Source organism: Rattus norvegicus, chromosome 9, assembly GCF_036323735.1.
Source record: "Rattus norvegicus strain BN/NHsdMcwi chromosome 9, GRCr8, whole genome shotgun sequence".
Lineage (NCBI taxonomy): Eukaryota > Metazoa > Chordata > Mammalia > Rodentia > Muridae > Rattus > Rattus norvegicus.
The window spans coordinates 97868157-97885274 of NC_086027.1; the positions used below are offsets into that span (position 1 = coordinate 97868157).

Below are 17118 nucleotides of genomic sequence, written 5' to 3' on the forward strand. Positions count from 1 at the left end.
GGTTTTCCCTTTCCCGTTGGAACATCTCTGGGAACACAGGCCTCTCTGCCAGGGCCTCCTGGGATATAAACCAGCCATCTTGTAGAGATGTACTCACATTAAATGCATGGCTGGCTGACATCTGGTTAGTCACCATGCAACCGTTGATGGTCATTCGCTCTGTAGAGAGCCAAGGACATCTCCCCACTGGGTCAGATCAGTTTTTGCTGACTCTTCTGGTAAACTTGGATAAATGCCAGTTCTACCTGTGTGGGTTTAGACTCTCTTTCAGCAGTGAGAGGCAGTAGCCATCAAGGCCAGCCTATCTTTGCAAAGCACTAGAAATTATAAGCCCAAAGCCAGCCCTGTACCCAAGTTCCTGGTCTTCTGATAATGTTGTCCAGTTTCACACAATGACAGATTAGTCCCAAGGCTACTCTCTATAGGAGCTGACCATCCCAGCTTGGAACATTCACACTGTTCACATCAAAAGTCATGGTTGGAGGAACTGGGTCCTGACCCAACTCTGTGTTACCTGCCCACTGACCCTCCAGTGACCCGTGGAGCCCCGTGAGTTGCTGCTATGGGTTCTCTTAAGCAAGGCCCTTGACGGCCATACCCTCTCACAGGAGTGTGCCTCTTCAGTCTTTGAAGTTTGCCCAAGCCAGGCTGACGGTAACAAAAGGGTTATGGGAGCCAGTGCAGCCTCGGGAGTGACCTGGTGTCACCCAGTGTTCATCTCTGCTGCTTGCTCCCTCTATCATTGGCGGGCCGCAGTGGACATCTTACCACGTGATTTTTCTGTGCTGTGCACCAGCCCTGTGGAGGTGAACGGTGCTGTGAAAGTATCGCAGAAGTCATTTCCGTCCAAACAAACACCCTGCCGCCAGTAACAGACCCCGTCTCCCTTGGCACCAAGAGCGGCTCTTAAGTCATGGGACTGTGAGGACTGGCTGGTTTGTTCAGGTGTCTCTGAGAGTCAGGGCCATTTCGAGTCACTGATGGCAGTCTGACTTACATTCCGCTCTCTCTTCCCGTAGACCCCAACTGGGCCAGTTTGAACTTGGGAGCCCTCATGTGTATCGAGTGCTCAGGGATCCACCGGAATCTCGGCACCCACCTCTCTCGGGTCCGATCGCTCGACCTCGACGACTGGCCCATGGAGCTGATCAAGGTGATGTCCTCCATCGGGAATGAGCTGGCCAACAGCGTGTGGGAAGAGGGCAGCCAGGGACGGACAAAGCCCTCGTTGGACTCCACCAGGTAGGGATGCGCAGATGCTCCACCTGCAGTTCCAGGGCTGCAGCCATGGCCCTGACAACCTAGAGAAATCTGATCTAGCCTAGGGCATCCATATTTGAAATTGGTGCAGAACAGACTGGGTGATTCAAACTCCTTAATTTTTTATGTTTATTTTCAGGCCTTGGGGATTCCTCTCCCCTCTTAGAAATGTACTAGGCTTCTAACCTTACGAACATATTACTTTAATTAATATATTTCTAATGGGCACAGGCTGTGCTAACACTAGTTATAAATTTTTGATTCTTTGGTTTTGTATTCTGTCTTACACCCTTGGTAAGCACCTTGTGGGTAACCAACCCCCTCACGTGCCCCTGCCAACAAGTGAGTTTCTGATAAGAAAATGCATTTTATTTTCTAAAACAGACTTCCAACACATGTAATGAAGCATAATGTAGGGTGAGTCCTCATTAATGCTAATTGTTATCCAGGATAAAGACGCATTTATTTTGAGGCCATTTAGTTTCTCATTTTTCATTTACAGCAATTATAAACCATTTTTGAGAATGTGCATACATATTTAATTTCCCCAAGAGGTGGCTGAAATAGCCCAATTTCAAAGAAATTGAAGTAGCACGGGGGTCTGCTCATCTCTGGATGGTCTAACGGGGGGCAGGCATCCAAGGTTCTGGGTGCTCTTGTGTGCCCCACCCCCCACCCCAAGAAGCAGGCTCGAAGCAAGGTCCACTTCCCCTGTGCTTCTCAGGGAAGCAGGCAGAAGAGTCTCGTCATGCTCAGCACTTGACGCTTGTCTGGTTTATTTTGCCAGTGATGAGACACAGTCAGAGCCTGAGCCACCATAAACTGGTGGGTGCTTCACTGCAAGTCCAGGTTTCCAGGGCAGTGATGTCCTGAGACCTGCTGGCTTGAGTTTATCTTACCAACACTGGAAAACACATGTGCGAGTGCCCCTCTGGTGCACATGAGGAGTGAAGCTGGTGCGTGTTAATCCTCCTGTTAGCCACCATGGGAAGGGGAACTAGAAGGGAGGGCCGGCAAGGTACATAAAGAATGCTTGCTAAAACTTGTCGGAGCTTGTAGGCTCACCGTGACAGCTCCTCACTGCGTGGTTCGTCTGTGTAGTCAGATAAGGGGTGGTTTTCTTACAAATCAAAGGTATCCTACCCGTCGAGAAACTGTTGTCCTTCCTGACTTAACACTCACTTGGAAGCCAGTGGACTCTTTACTGCAAGCTATCCTAAAACATTAAACTTGCTTTGTGGTGCCTACTTTTTCCATAGTGTGGCTAAGTTTCAATTTAAAAAGCAAAAAAATGATTGAAAGTTAAATTGTTTAAAGTATGAAGAAAAACATTGAAACGAGCTAGAAAAAATTAATTTTATGCACCTGACCGTTTAGGTTCGAAAGAAGCAGACTGTGTTTAACGCCATCCGTGAGTTAGAGATGTTGGCTCTCCTGGAATCTAGGACAGTTGGAGACCAGTGTGTGATTGTCTTCATGCACCCAGTAGGAATGAGTGACTGCTCTGTGGGCAGCAGAAGCTCTCACTGCTGGTTTTCCTGAGCTCCAGGCTATAGTTTTCCTCTCTGGCCAGCACTGAATTTGCCACCCTCCATGACTTAGACGTGGGTAGGGGTCTTCCTCCTCACAATACAGTGGCTGCTGTCAAGCCTCTTTCCCTGGGTCAAGCTGGATTTTCTGGAGAGCCCTTTTGAGCCAGGACCCCCCCCCCAAGGCTGTGGTGCTGAGGTGTGATGCTGGGCCATCTTGAGAGGTGACTGTGGAATCTCTGAATTTTCAGGCAAGCATGAGAGCTGGAGACTTAGGTGTGCCTTTTGTAAAATTACCTCAAGTTGTTTGTTTTGTTTCATTTGGGGGTGGGTGTTTGTTTGGTTTGTTTGTTTGGTTGGTTGGTTGGTTTTGGTCTGGTTAAATTCAATAAATATCACCACTCACCCACTAGAAGGGATTGGGGAGGCGGAAGGGGAGAGAATGAATAAAGGATCCATGACAGGTGGGCCCTGTTGGGACCAGCTGAGGACGTTGGCTGCAGAGGTTCACAGCATGGCTGATTTCCAGGACATGGGTGTAGGAGGATTAAACCACCTAGGCTAAGGTTCTGCCTGCCGGCACACATGTCCAGCAGTGTGCCACCTACAGGGCTGGACGGTCTTCAGAACAAGAAGCAAGGCTGGGTTTATTCTGAGAAGCTCTTGAGCCCAGGGAGTAGCCGATATCAGAAGGATTCATGAAGGATGCGTGGTCTCTGCTGTGTTTGACCACATTCAATCTGTTCATTGTTCATGGAAGCTGAAGGAGGCAGCAGGGTGATTCAAAAAGACCAACCCAGGACAAGCCAAGGGCCACCCTGATTCTCAGCCTTAGAGACAGCATCCTAAATGAAAGTACTAAGCCCGTACATAGTATAGTAGCAATCCTGCCTCCTGCCACCCTACCACCTCCCACTATTCCCCTACGCAGAAGCAGAAGCCTGGAAGTCTTGGCTAGAATCATCCCCAAGAGAGTAGACACTTAGTCTAGATACTGCCTGTCTAAGATGCCTCACCACCCTCCTACCTTCTCCCTGAGGATTCAGGGCCAGTTAGCAGAAGCATCAAGGGGCCTGAAGTTAATCCCCAAAAGAAATCGTTTCAACATCATGGGGAAAAACAAGTGTCACTCTCTGAAATGTAGGCCAGATGTTCTCCCACTGCACTTGGGTTTGTTTCAAGATGATTCAGGAGACCCATCTGACTGCAGAGTGTAGTAAACTGTGCTGCACACATACACACACTCAAACACACAAACAGACATGCATGCACCCCAACACATATGCATATACACATATACACGTATCCTGACATATGCATACACATCCCAACACACAGAACACATACACGCATGTGCCTAGACATGCTTACGTGAATGCACACACTCTTGTTTGCGGGCATACAGCGCTGTGGAGAAAGAGCACACAGGATCTCTTTCTGCAGAGAAACAGCCAGTGCCCTGAAATAACCATGCATCGGCGTTAACCAGGGCCACAGGCAGGTTGGGAGAACAGGCGCCTGGCACAGCTGGCTGGCCTTCTGCCTGTTGTCCCCACACCCCTATTAGGGCAGCTCTGGATAGCCTATAATTGGTTCCAGCGATCCTCGGCCGCCCTGAGAACTGCCGTTCAAACTTGAGCAGCATCGTGATCAATCGGAGCTGACGACAGCTGAAGCAGTATTGACTTCCCATTCCTAAACGGGGGGATCATTAGTCAAGGAAAGCATCTTTTAATTACTCCCAGGAAGGGGGGGAAATCTTTTTGGATGGATTCTGCAACAGCTGCCATTTTTTTTCTAGTACATTCGATATGAAATTTATTGTCGCAGGAGGGGAGAAGATGCCCTCCACCCTTCTGTGATGGGGGTTTGATTTGGAGAAAGAATCGTGTTGGAGGGGAGATCGATGTGTGGCAACAATTAACTACATCTGGGCTGGAATCAGAGTAGCCCCCCCACCCCCACCGCTATTGATACCATTTAAGCACACACTTAAAATATTGACTGTAAATGGCGGTGTGATGGCCAAGGAGGCAGCAACAGAGGACAGAATTATCTGGAGTCGAGGCTAGGAATGCGGGTACTGCATGACCCTCAGTGGACGTGTTTGTGTGTCAAGCTGTGTTGTAGACAGTTGGACCAGCTGACTCTGGAGCCACCAGGTGCTCAGGGCTCTGGGTTCCAATGTGAAGAGACTAATTGGCTGTCACTGGAGGGAGAGTCGAGATCCTTGGTGACTCTCTGGGGGAAAAAAATGGCCACATTATGAGTCAAGTGACTGCTTAAGCCATGCACAGCACGACGCAGCGTGGCCACTGGGTGCCAGGTGCTCTTGTGGCATCCACACCCACCCACCCACCCCACCCCCTCCCACGGGTGAGATGAAGCGAAGCTGCTCCAGCAAGCTCCTGTGACACCTGTCCTCATGGCTGTGTTTCCTGGGCCAGCCTGCACCGTGCTGACCTGTCCCCTTCACTGCCGTGCCCTCTCACACTGAAGCTGGTTATATTGGCTTCGGAGGAGGCGGTCCTCCTGCCAACCAAGGCAGAACCCACAGGAAGAAGCCAGGGGCCTTGGTGTAGCTCACACCACTCTGCTTCGTCTTTGTCTCCCTGATGGCATCTGGCCCAGGAGGGTCAGCAGGGACCATGCTATTTACATTTTAGTGCAGGTAGCCTCCTATTTACTTGGTGCTTGGCACCTGCTGGCTTGGGCTGGGAAATCAAAGGAAGTTGGAATGCCAAACTGTGTTTTCAGTTCCAGCGACAGCTCAGAGAGAAACTCCGAGCACAGCTGAAATCACCCATCACCACTTTGATGCCTCTTGGAAGGGACCGTTGGCCTGTTTAGTACACACTTTTTACCGTCTGAACAGCCTCCCCCACCCTTCGTTGTGCATAACTTCATCTCTCTGCCTCTTCTGCCTTTAACCTGTAAAGAAAGGTGGCCATCGATAGGAAAATCAGGGCGCACATCAGAACCCTGCGTGGGAGAAGACTGGCCACACACTTCCAGACCCAACCAGTCGGCCCGGCAAGGAGAGTGCCACTTCCCTTTGATTCTGCAGGGCCACCTTCCTCTTATTTATGCACACGGAGATATTGATAAAGGGGAAATGTATCCAAACTGAAAATAATTGGATCCCCGCAGCTGACTCCGAGATATTAAAAGCAGCCCCACTTGGCCATGTCTTTGTCTTGTTAGGTTTGATCATAGGATCACAATATAGTAATCTCAGGCTCAAATTTCTGGCATAAAGATGCGCTGTTCTAAATGTGGCCTCAGGGACACGACTGCCCACGCGGCCCCGGGATTGTCTCGTCTGATTATTTTTCAACAGTTCTTGGCCTGCTGAGGTCAATGTTTTGTGTCTTTTGAGTGTTCCTCTATGCTGGACACTTTCCTCTATTCTCTTTCTTAAAAAAAAAAATGTGGGGGGGGGGAGTAGGAGACGGAAAAAAGGCCTTTGCTGGGCTGACCAGAGTCCATCTGCAGTTGGGTGGCATCTGCTCCCCACATGTCACTTCCCTCATTAACAAGCAATTGAATTAATTAAATGCTACTCAGAACACGCATAACAAGCTACCGGCAGTGTCCAAATTAGCACTGATAATCAAGGATGATTCCCTTTATTATCTTCCTAAGTGGTGTGCACACTCTGCACTCCCTGCCTGCCCTCGTCTATTTACATACCCCCAGCTCCTGCCTTTGCACGGGGAGGTTATCTTACCTAGTTAATTTGCCACGATCACCAAGCATGGCGGATTGATGCCTGCCTGGCCACCACTGCCATGGCGTGCCTGTGGGGGAGCCCCCCTCCCCGGCTGCCCTCCCCCCCAGCCCCAGCCTTTGTAGCTCGAGCTCCCTGATAAATTAAAGGCCACCCCTGTGGTCTCTCAAGTGAGTAATAGAGGCAGAAATTTCATTTTGCAACTGGCTGATTTAATGATCCGAGGGGTAATTAATGGCCTGATTATCTTAATGTTAAATATGTCCGGCAGCAATTACTGTGACCTCCCGCTTGTCAAGGTCCGGGCTGTGCTCTTCTTTCAATTAAGTTCTCTGGGGCTTAATGGCATGAATAAACTCCTCTGATTCTATCATCCCGGACGCAGAGGGTTCAGGGAGCTGGGGGCTCGTTTGGAGTTTCAATCAGCCTGTCTTCTTCTCCGGCGACCAGAGCTAACAGTCATAACAAGGGCAGTTTAACTTTCTTCTTGCCCACGCAGACCCCTTCGCGCGCGGGCACATGACGCTCGTCTTTTATCTTGGTTATCTTCCCTGTGTTTGTTTCCGTGCTCGGAGGGGGAAATCTGTTTGTGGAGGAAGCCGCTGCGCTCCTGAGGGTTGTCTCTTCCAATATAAATTACCACGTGAACGCTGTGGTTTTTCTGTTTGACGGCCTTAATTAATTGGCAGGAGCCCCCGAAAATGACAGCGCCACTAATTGCAACTCAAAGTGAATTTCTGTCACCACCGCGTGCCTGTCGGCGGCCATGCCCCAGCCCCAACCACAGTGGAAGGCCACCCTCCCTGTCCCTTGTGTGTCCAGCACAAGCCCCAGCCGGGCCGGCATCAGCAGACTCCTAAGGAGCCGAGGCTTTGCAGGCACGCATCTACTCGCAGGAGTGACATTTACTGCCAATGAAGTTTATACATCCACGGCTCTGCAAACCCAACAGCTGCCTGGGGAACCTCTGCTTTTACTTAAGATATTTAGCAACTTCTCCTAGCAGCCGAATTGGAGTCCGACTGAAAGTGCCATAACTCACGGGGCAAGCCCTTCCTGACTGGATGGGCCTCATTAGCACATTGCTAAATATGCTCGAGTTTACTACAGCACTGGGCCTGGATCCCAAAGATTCTACTATAAATATTAAGCCAATTAGGAAAATGTACAGATGAGGAGTGCGTTAACGTTGCCTTAGAAATAATACCTATAGATTACAGTGACAAGAAACAGCCTTTCCTCACACGAGCCGAGGCCAGGCAGCTTGGTGGAAATTTGTGTTCAAACAGGGAGCTTCTGCTGAAGCCCTGAACAGAACAGCTCTCATGGGAAGGGTAGTTCAAAGAATCTTCCTTAAGCTTAACCATAAAGGGTACCCACTTACAAAGGACACCTGTCCTCACACTCGCCTTCAGATGGGGCAGTATGCAGGGTTTCTTGTGCCACTGCCCAGCTCTGCAGCTCAGGAGAGATCACATCCACACAGCAGCTAGAGAAGCGGTGGTGTTAGCAGTGGCCGTGACTCAGCCCAGCCCGGCTTGCACTCCGTTTCCCTGCTTATTTGTCTGATGGCTGTGGGAAGCCAGTGTGAGCTGGAAGCCAGCCTGGCTGCCAGAGAGCAGCCTTGGGTTGGAAATCTGTGTTGTTGATGCTCTGAAATGTATCCATGGAGACAGTTGAGGAGCTTGTGGGTGTTCAGATTCCCAGTCACAGCTAGAGGATGTCTCTTGGGCACCTCGTCCAGTTGAGCCTCTGTCCACTTGGGAGAGCTTGTGGAGGAAGGGGACAGGGAGGTTAACTGTTTTAGGTTTGAATTACATACCATGAGCCAACACATGCTCTCTCTTGATTGCTGTGACACGATCCAAAGGCTCTTGTCTTTCAACGCAGTTTTGTGGTTCCGCATAGGAAATGCTCCTCTCCCTGTATCCATCACGGAAGGGAAGGAGGATGAACATACCCGGTGTCCCCAGCACCCCGTGTGCCTTTTCTGAGCACAGAGAGATTGCCTTTGGTTTGCACACGAGGAAAGGCAGATGTAAGATCCCATGTCCCCTGCCCGGAATCACGCTGACCACTTGAGCCGGACCAGAATCCGACTCCTGACATTGTCCTTAGTCCTTCTGTACCTGTTCCTTCTCAGCTCTGCAGCTCAGGAGAGATCACATCCACACAGCAGCTAGAAAAGCGGTGGTGTTAGCAGTGGCCGTGACTCAGCCCAGCTCGGCTTGCACTCCGTTTCTCTGTCCTTAGCTGTCCTATGTCTGGGTGTAGGCATTACCATAAGCTCCCTGTATATGGCCATATGTCCCCAGTGCCTTCTCGCTAATAAACTCTTGAGGCCTCACAACGGTCAAGGAAGGAAGAACAGTGAAGGACCGTGTGTTTCTGGTTGCTCTCAGGAGTCAAAAGTCTGCATTCTCTGCAGCTAGTACTGATCCTCAGTCCTCGTGCAGAAAACGGCACTGAGAACCGTGAGCAGCTGGTCACCCTGCACAGGCGCTGGCTAAGCTTCCCACGTGTCTGTGCCCTGTTCCTGCCCTCGCCTTGCTCTGTGTGTGTCCCTGGCCCAACTCGCTTTGCGAATACATGGAGGCCGAGCTTCACCCACCACTGTATCTCCTTGATGAAGTGTGGAGTCTGCAGAGGGTTTGCAGTTCAGCATCTTCTGCGATTCTGGTTTTCAAAGCCAGGGTGTTTGGTCCTTTGTAAAGTGAAACCAGTCATTATACCTACCCACTTAATCATGTGGAGTTAATGCTAAAAGAAAACAGTATTTATGAAGTTTCTTATCTAGAAAGTACACTGGCCTTTGTTCCTGGATCCTGCGTGCTGCTAGTAAGAGAGACAGGTGGCCTCTGTCTTCTCCCCTGGGTGCGTGGAAAATGTTATCAGTGTTTGTTCTGTTCTGCTCTGTGTGTATACACTGGCAGCATCAGTTCCATCAAAAACACACCCTCAAGACACACCCCAAGCCTGTGCAACTGGCATCCCAGGGGGAAAGTGCAGCGTGTCTAACCCTGTGGTTGATTCTGACACATGCTCCAGTTCAAGAAGCTTTTGATTACATGATCAGAATGTCGATAACCCTGCCTGGTCTGTACTTTGCCACACTTCAGTCTACCTGTCATATCCAGAATATCATCCAGCAAGAGTTACAGCCACAGACCATCCCTTGGCCCCCTGAAAGGGCATTCCCACTTTATAGTCAAGTGGCACTTTCTCCAGGAATGCAAGGTTGGTTCAGCACACACACACACACACACACACACACACACACACACACCTACCTGTATAATGTACTACAGTAATTGCTGCAGACATGTAGAAAATAATTCTGACAAAACCAGTAGCTTTTTGTGATACAGACCCCCAGCAACCTTTACAAAGAGAGAGAAAGGGAAATAACAGATTCTGAAGAAGGACATCCATGAAAACTCAAAGGTCCCCTCCCTTTACCTTTGCGGTAATGTGCTGCCAACTGGCACCTGAGCTTAAGAACAATACACAGTCGTCCCCACCTCATGTCAACATTGTGCTTGGAATTCAAGCCAGGGAATTTGTCAGGGGAGGGGGGAAGTAAATCATTTGTCTACCAATGATATAATGTTTATATTAAAAAATCCTAAGGAATCCCAAGACTCATCACAAGTAACCTACAGATTGAGCAAGGCTGAAGGACAGAAGATCCTTGTGCAAAACTCAATTGTATTGCTAAAACTAGCAGTAAATAACCGAAATAAAACTAAGGAAACAATCCACACACACACACACACACACACACACACACACACACACACACAAAGAAAGAAACACATAAAAAACAGCTGACCCTATGCACAGAAAACTAAAGAGCATAATCATAAGAGATCACAGGAGCACTGTCAGGGCATGGACTTGTGATTTGGAACATTAATATTGTCTAGATGGCAGCTTCCCCAAATTGATGTATAAATTCAGCACATCTTTCCCAAAATCATAGCTCTTTTTATTTTTCCACCAAAAAAAAAAATTGGATAACCCTATAGAGAAATGTAATTGTGAAAGAGACTATAAAACTGACCAAATAATTTGATCTCACAAAACAATAACAAAGTTACCCTGGAGTCCAGGAGTCCAGCAGCACCTGAGTCTTCCTTATGAGTGCTGGTGACCCCTGCTGGCGAATGCATTGACGTCATGCCTCACCTGGAGCCTCCCACGGTGTTCACAGACTGCTGTGTTCTCTTACTGAGATGGGTAGATGGTGAGAATCAGGAGATCCCCTAACAGGGGAAGATGAGCTGCCTGTAACCTCGCCCACGACTTGGACCAGGCCTTATCTCCAGAGGGTCCTCAGAGAGGCTGATCACGTGCGTCACACGTCTGGAGTTACCGCTGCACACGCTGCACTTTCTCAGAACTCCAGCATTTGTCAGGGGAGACTGCTGTGGCCAGGGACTTTGTTTTTCACAGCAGCAATGCCCTTACTACGGCCATACAGGGACCCTACAAAAAACTAACCTGCATGGCCATGGAGGAGGGCCCTCAGACCCTGCTTGTATCGGATGCTGTTTGGGCTCCTCCCTGTACCCTGACTTCCACTTCTGTCGCCTGTGAAATGGGGACACGACACAGTCAGGTAGAGAAAATTGGTGGGATGCTGACTTGGGCACATTTGTGCAGAATGCTAGCCACTGAGTAGCCACATACCTAGGAAGTACTGTGCTCTGAGCAACTATGGAGGAGGCCTGGGTTTGTCCTCAGAGGACCCTAGGTAATCACTGCCTGCCAGTGCTGTGCAGAGCCATGAAGCTCTTACTGCTGGATTATGCGTGTGTGGTAGTCTGCCCAAGCGCCATCAGGCTAGTGTGTAAGAAAGACTCATACCAAGGACCTGGAGTGTGAGTGCTATTTCTGCAGCTTTTGCTCCTTTCTCAGAGTGATGTGGTATCCAGCATGGTGGTAGTCCTTTCTTGCTCTCAGGCCCTTTGTGCACATGCTAGGCAACTCAGACTATGCCAGGGCACCAGAGGAAGCTTAGGCCCTCACACGGCCTGCCATTGTGAACTATGGCACACAGTGGGATCTGAGGGATGTCAAGGGGTCCAGAAAGGAGACTCTCACTCTGTAGCCACCAGTAGAGCTAGAGGAAGAAGCCCATGGAACTATGTGTGGGAAGATGAATCAAAAGGACACCTCAGGAAGGCAGGCAAAGGCAAAGTTTCTCTTTGCTCCAGGTCATTTTCTGTCTTCTATCAGCCTTCTTGGGCACCAGCCATACTGTGACAGGAGCCACACTGCCAAGCTGCCCCTGAGGCTTGTGCCCTCAATGTGCAGTGACCTCTGTTGGCCCCCAGCTTTTTCCTCCTCCTCTTGCACAGGCCAGCAGGAAGTGTCCTGCTGTGGCCAGAACCCTGCACAATGCTTCTACCTGGACTCTGGACTTCTGGGACCAGTGACATTGAAGCCATTGTCAGGACAGGTGTGGTGGCCACACTGTGTTGGCATGAGAATCTGGCCTTCACCCTTTCCTGGCTTTCTGGAGCCAGTCCTTAAACCCAGATTCCCTCAGACATTATGTCTGATGTCCTTACCTGTCCCTGTCCAAGTGTGTCCATCACAGAGGGGCCATATAGGAAAGCAGCTGTGTTGGTTCCAAGGTCTTCTAGAAGCATAGAGGCGCAGTAGAAAGCCCTGCCTCCCCATCCCCTTCTTGCCCTCTGGTGCTTCGCACAGTGTGACAGTGTACAGGGGAGGCAGGTGCAGATACCACCCTCACAGGTGGGAAGCCACCATTCTTATTCCACAAGGGCACAATGTTCCCTCTGGCAGTTTCAAAATGGCCATCCCAGGGGAGTTAAATGACACAGAGGGAGAACACCTTTGGCTTTGGTTTGCATGAATCAGACCTGAGTTTAGCCAGGCCACGGTCAACCTGGTGATGTCTGAAGAAGGTTCTCAGGGCCAGGAGCTCCTAGGAAGAGAAGCAGTGATTTTTACACGCACAGTTACAACACAATCCTGTTTTAAAGGCAAGGATGAAGGGTCATTTGTCCCTGGAACAGCCCATTTGAAAAGCAGGGCTCTTCGCTGATTACCTTTCCCCAAGTCTAAGAACCCTGCCTGCTAAATGAAAGGCCAAGGGTCCACAGCCCAAGGAGGGTTGCAGGACCTCTAAAAACCCGTAATGTTGCCCACCAAGCTCCTCGTTTCTTAGGAAGTAACTTCCACTACTAAGTAGAAAGTTTTCATAAGTGTGGCTTTTCCTCCAGAGTTTCAGCCAAGGTCCCAGGGAATGGCCCCATGTTACATGTTAGTAGCATTTCATCTATTTTTAGCAGCCCTGTTGGATGTACTGTCTAGGCTCAGGGTGTCCTGTATCCTCAGAAAATATCCTTAGCCCTGTTGACCCCAAACCATTCTCCATCCAGGACTGACCACCATCCCTTAGCAGATCTGTGGCTCTCTGACCAGCCTGAATATGGCTGAATATGTCAGGATCATTTCCTGAAATGCAATTAATTGTATTTTTTGAAATATCCAAATAGAATACCATCCTTGATTATTAAGTTATGAACAACTGGATCACTGAGGGCAACTAGAATATTGTTTGGTTTTTGTTTTGTTTTTAAGATGGGGTTTTTCTGTGTAGCCCTGGCTACCCTGGAACTCTTTTTGTAGACCAGGCTAGCCTCAAACTCAGAGATCCACCTGCATCTGCCTCCTAGTTGCTGGAATTTAAGGCATATGCCACTATGCCTGCCTCTGATCTTTTTAAAAGTTACATTGAAGGGGCTGGAGAGATGGCTCAGCAGTTAGGAGGTCGTCCTAAGTCCAGTTCCCAGCAACCACATGACGGCTCACAACCATCTATAATGGGATCCGATGTCCTTTGTGGTATGTCTGAAGAGAGCAACAGTGTACTCACATACACAAAATTAATAAATCTTTTTTTTTTTACATTATACTGAGGGGGTGGAGAGAGAGAGAGCTCCGTAGTTAGGAGAGTGGGCTGCTCTTTCAGAGGACCGTAGTTCAGTTCTCAGCACAGGTGTTGAATGGTTCCCAACTGCCTTTAAATCCAGCCCTGTAGGGTCCAGTGGCCTCTTCTAGATTGCACAGGCACCTATAGGTCTACATAAACACAAAATTAATATAAAAATTTAAATTGAGGTCAATTTTGCACACACATTGCACACATCTCAGGTCAGTCTTAACAACTGCGTTTGTGTACCTCTTCGTGGCCCTTCCCACACCCCTAGAGGTTTCCTCCTCACTCTCCCTGTTCAGTACAGCTATGCATCTAATGTTTATTGGCACAGGTTAGTTTTGTCTCTTATAAAAATTCCTATAAACAGAATCACATGGTATGCATGTGTGTCTGTTACTTTTCTTGTTGATCTAGTGAGGAAACTCAAGTGGGGCAGGAGGAGGCTCGTTTAGCTTATAGTTTGAAGGGGATACCATCATCGTGGCAGGAAGGACATGCCTTTGGGCAGCCTGGGGATGGCAGCATAAGCAGCATCTCACACATATCTTGGTAGACCAGGAAGCAGACGGGGAGGAGCAGTGCACAGCGCGCTCTCCTTTCATTTTGATTTGATTAAGGACCTCGGCCCATGATTGGTGCCACCCACTTTGAAGACAGGCCTTCCACTCAGTTAGTGCTCTGAAAACACCCTCATGCACGCAGAAACCTGCCTCGCCGGTGCCCTAGGTGCCAGTGTCTGGTATTTTGCCTTCTCCAGAGGGACCACATTGGATGAAGATGAATTATCTTGAGCCCCACACATGTTAAATGCAGGGGTGGGTGTCCAACCTGTGGCTGACAGTTTGCAAAACCATAGATATGTTTGCTTTGTGTGAGATTGTAGCACAGAGCGCCATCTTGGGTTGTATGCAGACACCCTTAAATGTTTTATTATGATGAGTGCAACTGCACATGTTCATGTATGTGCATGCATGTGGAGGCCTGATGTCAACACCACATGTCTTCCTCAATTGATCTTTTGTTAAAGGGTTATTTTATTTTTAATTAGGTGTGTGGATCTGTCTGTGTGTTAGGATGTGCACATCTCTGCAAGTCCCTGACAGGGCCAAAAAGCCAGATTCCCTGAAGCTGGAGTTACAGACAGTTGTGAGCCACAAGACTTGGTGCTGGCAATGCAAGTGTTCCCAACCTCTGAGCATCTCTCTACCCTCTGAACATCCTTAGGTTTTGAGACAGGGTGTCTCTCGGACACTGGAACTCACCAGTTTGCCTAGCTGAGTCAGCCAGCAAGCCCCAGGAATCCTTCTGTCTCTTCCTCCCCCAGCCCAGGGATTACAGACACAGGCTGTCGTGACCAGCTTTTCATACAGATGTCAAGGTTCCAAACTCAAGTCCTTGTGCTTGCATAGCAAGGACTTTATCCACTAAACCAATTTCCTGGCCCAACGCCAATCCTTGGTTTGGTTTGGTTTCTCAAGACAAGGTTTCTCTGTGTAGCCCTGACTCTCCTAGAACTCGATCTGTACACCAGGCTGCCCCCAAATTCACAAAAATCTGTCTCTGCTTCCTGGGTGCTGCTGGGATTAAATGTGTGTGCCACCATGCCTGGCTCCAAGACACTTCTCACTTCAGATTGTCAGTCAGCAGTAGCCGGGTTTCTACATCTGGCTTCCTAACTTAAAAGGATATGGGGTGTGCAACTGCCAGAGACACACTTTGTGCATTCTTAGAAAGGAGTGCCCAGTCTCACCAACTGGCCACCCTAAACCAGTTGAACCAGGCACTGTCTGTGTAGGTCTGGTTCTAAATTCACGATGATTTATTACAACCCAGGTGAGGCTGATAGGGTAAGGTCATCCTTACCATTATAATATACTAGGGTGGGGTGGGGTGGGGTAGGGGTTTGACCTTTCTGGCACACTGCCCCGTCTTCAAAGTCTAGTCTAGCACTCAAATTACTAGGATAATGTTGAAAATTGAGTTAGCAGCATGTACAACGTGTTGCCAAAACTCTAATCTTCCCAATGAAACTATCAATTCTATGTAACTGTCGTCTGTTTTTAAAGAAAAATCAACAAGCTTTTAAAAGGGGGTAGGGAGCTCTAAGAATCCGATACCTTGGGACAGTGGAAGGTATTCTAGGAAGGAAATCCAGTGAGGCTGGTGGGGGTATATATCTCAGTGGTAGAGCACACACCTACTTTAGGTGATTGCTTGATTCCAAGACTGAAACCAAAAATCACAATGAAAGGTCTAGAGAGATGGCTCGACCATTAAGAGCACTGACTGCTCTCCTATAGGGCCTGGGTTTGATACCCAGCATCTGCTTGACAGCATATAAGCACCAAAACTCCTGTCCCGGGGGATCCAACTCCCTCTTCTGACCCACTTGGCACTGTGTGCACATGGTGTACAAATGCAGACAAACACCCATGCATATTAAACAAGTAAACTAGAAAAAACAATTTGTCGTGTAACCATGTCACCTTTGCTATATTTCCAACCCAGGGATTGGAACACTTTACCACTATCTACAGTGACAACTAATACTGAGCCTTCTCAATGAGCAGTGTGAAGTAGTATACACCATGAACTATGGGCTCACAAAGGGTTACTTGTACCTGAGGTGATGAAAGAGGGCCTCTTTCTCTATAGATAGAAGATGGCCTCTCAGCCATCTTATTGGGTTCATGGAAGGGAGACGAAGCTCCAGCGAGTGGCTTTCCTATGTGACTCAAGAAAGCCACAGATCAAGGAATACTCCAGACCATATCCCAGGGGAGAGTTGTGGACTTTCAATGTCACCCAGGGGTCCTGCACCATCCCACTGGGCTATCCCTGTAACAAGAAAGACTTGGACTGAGCTAAGCTAATCAGCTGCAGGCCTCTGAGAAACATCCAGTGGATGGGTTTGCTCTGATTTTCTAAAAAAAAAAAAAAATCCAGTAATCCCCAGAGTAGCCAAGGTTTCACGGAACTGTGCCTGTTCCTTCTGCCTTTCCCAACACTGATGGTAAAAGTAAAAACTGAGCAGACCCTTCCTGGAAAGAGCTTGGCAGCACAGTCCATAGCCTTTGCAGTGACGTGGCTTCTGACCCCCCGAGGCTTCTCTAACACTTACCCAGAGCAGTGAGATGTGTGCGGAGAGACTCCTGCAAACCATCCTGCTGTGTCCTGCATCCATGCCTCACGCTTTAGACAGAGCGAGAATCCAAAGAAGGTAAATGGGAGGAAGTGCAGTCTTTTATTATTTTTTTTTTGCACTTTTTCATTTGTGAGGGACTGGGGGAGTGTGTCACAGCACACATGTGGAGGTCAGAGGACAACTTTTGGGAGACCTTTTCCTCTACCATGTGACCCTCACAGATCCAACTCAGGTTTCCAAGCTTGGTACGAGGTTCCTTTACCCACTGAACTATCCTTCCAGGCCTGGTATGTGCAATAATTTAATGTAAGATATTGTATTTACCACATTCTATAAAATGTAAGTCATATCTAAGTGTAGTATACATGTACACGGTTGTATATAATTATGTATAAATATGTAGTTGCCGTGTGTACAAATTGTATGTTGTAATGCATACAATTATTTAGTCATACATTTTTGAAGTACGACCCATTATTAT

The 17118-nt window shown here is 48.6% G+C and overlaps 1 protein-coding gene across 24 annotated transcripts in view; it reads left to right on the forward strand.

Moving 5' to 3' along the window:
• Agap1 (ArfGAP with GTPase domain, ankyrin repeat and PH domain 1) overlaps positions 1-17118 on the forward strand; it is a 435489-nt gene that overhangs the window by 380775 nt on the left and 37596 nt on the right. For all 24 annotated transcript variants that reach the window (XM_063267308.1, NM_001401593.1, NM_001108230.2 and 21 more), the window contains one exon: positions 1020-1242. In XM_063267308.1, the coding sequence (XP_063123378.1) occupies positions 1020-1242 (223 nt within the window). The remainder of the gene's footprint in view (positions 1-1019; positions 1243-17118) is intronic.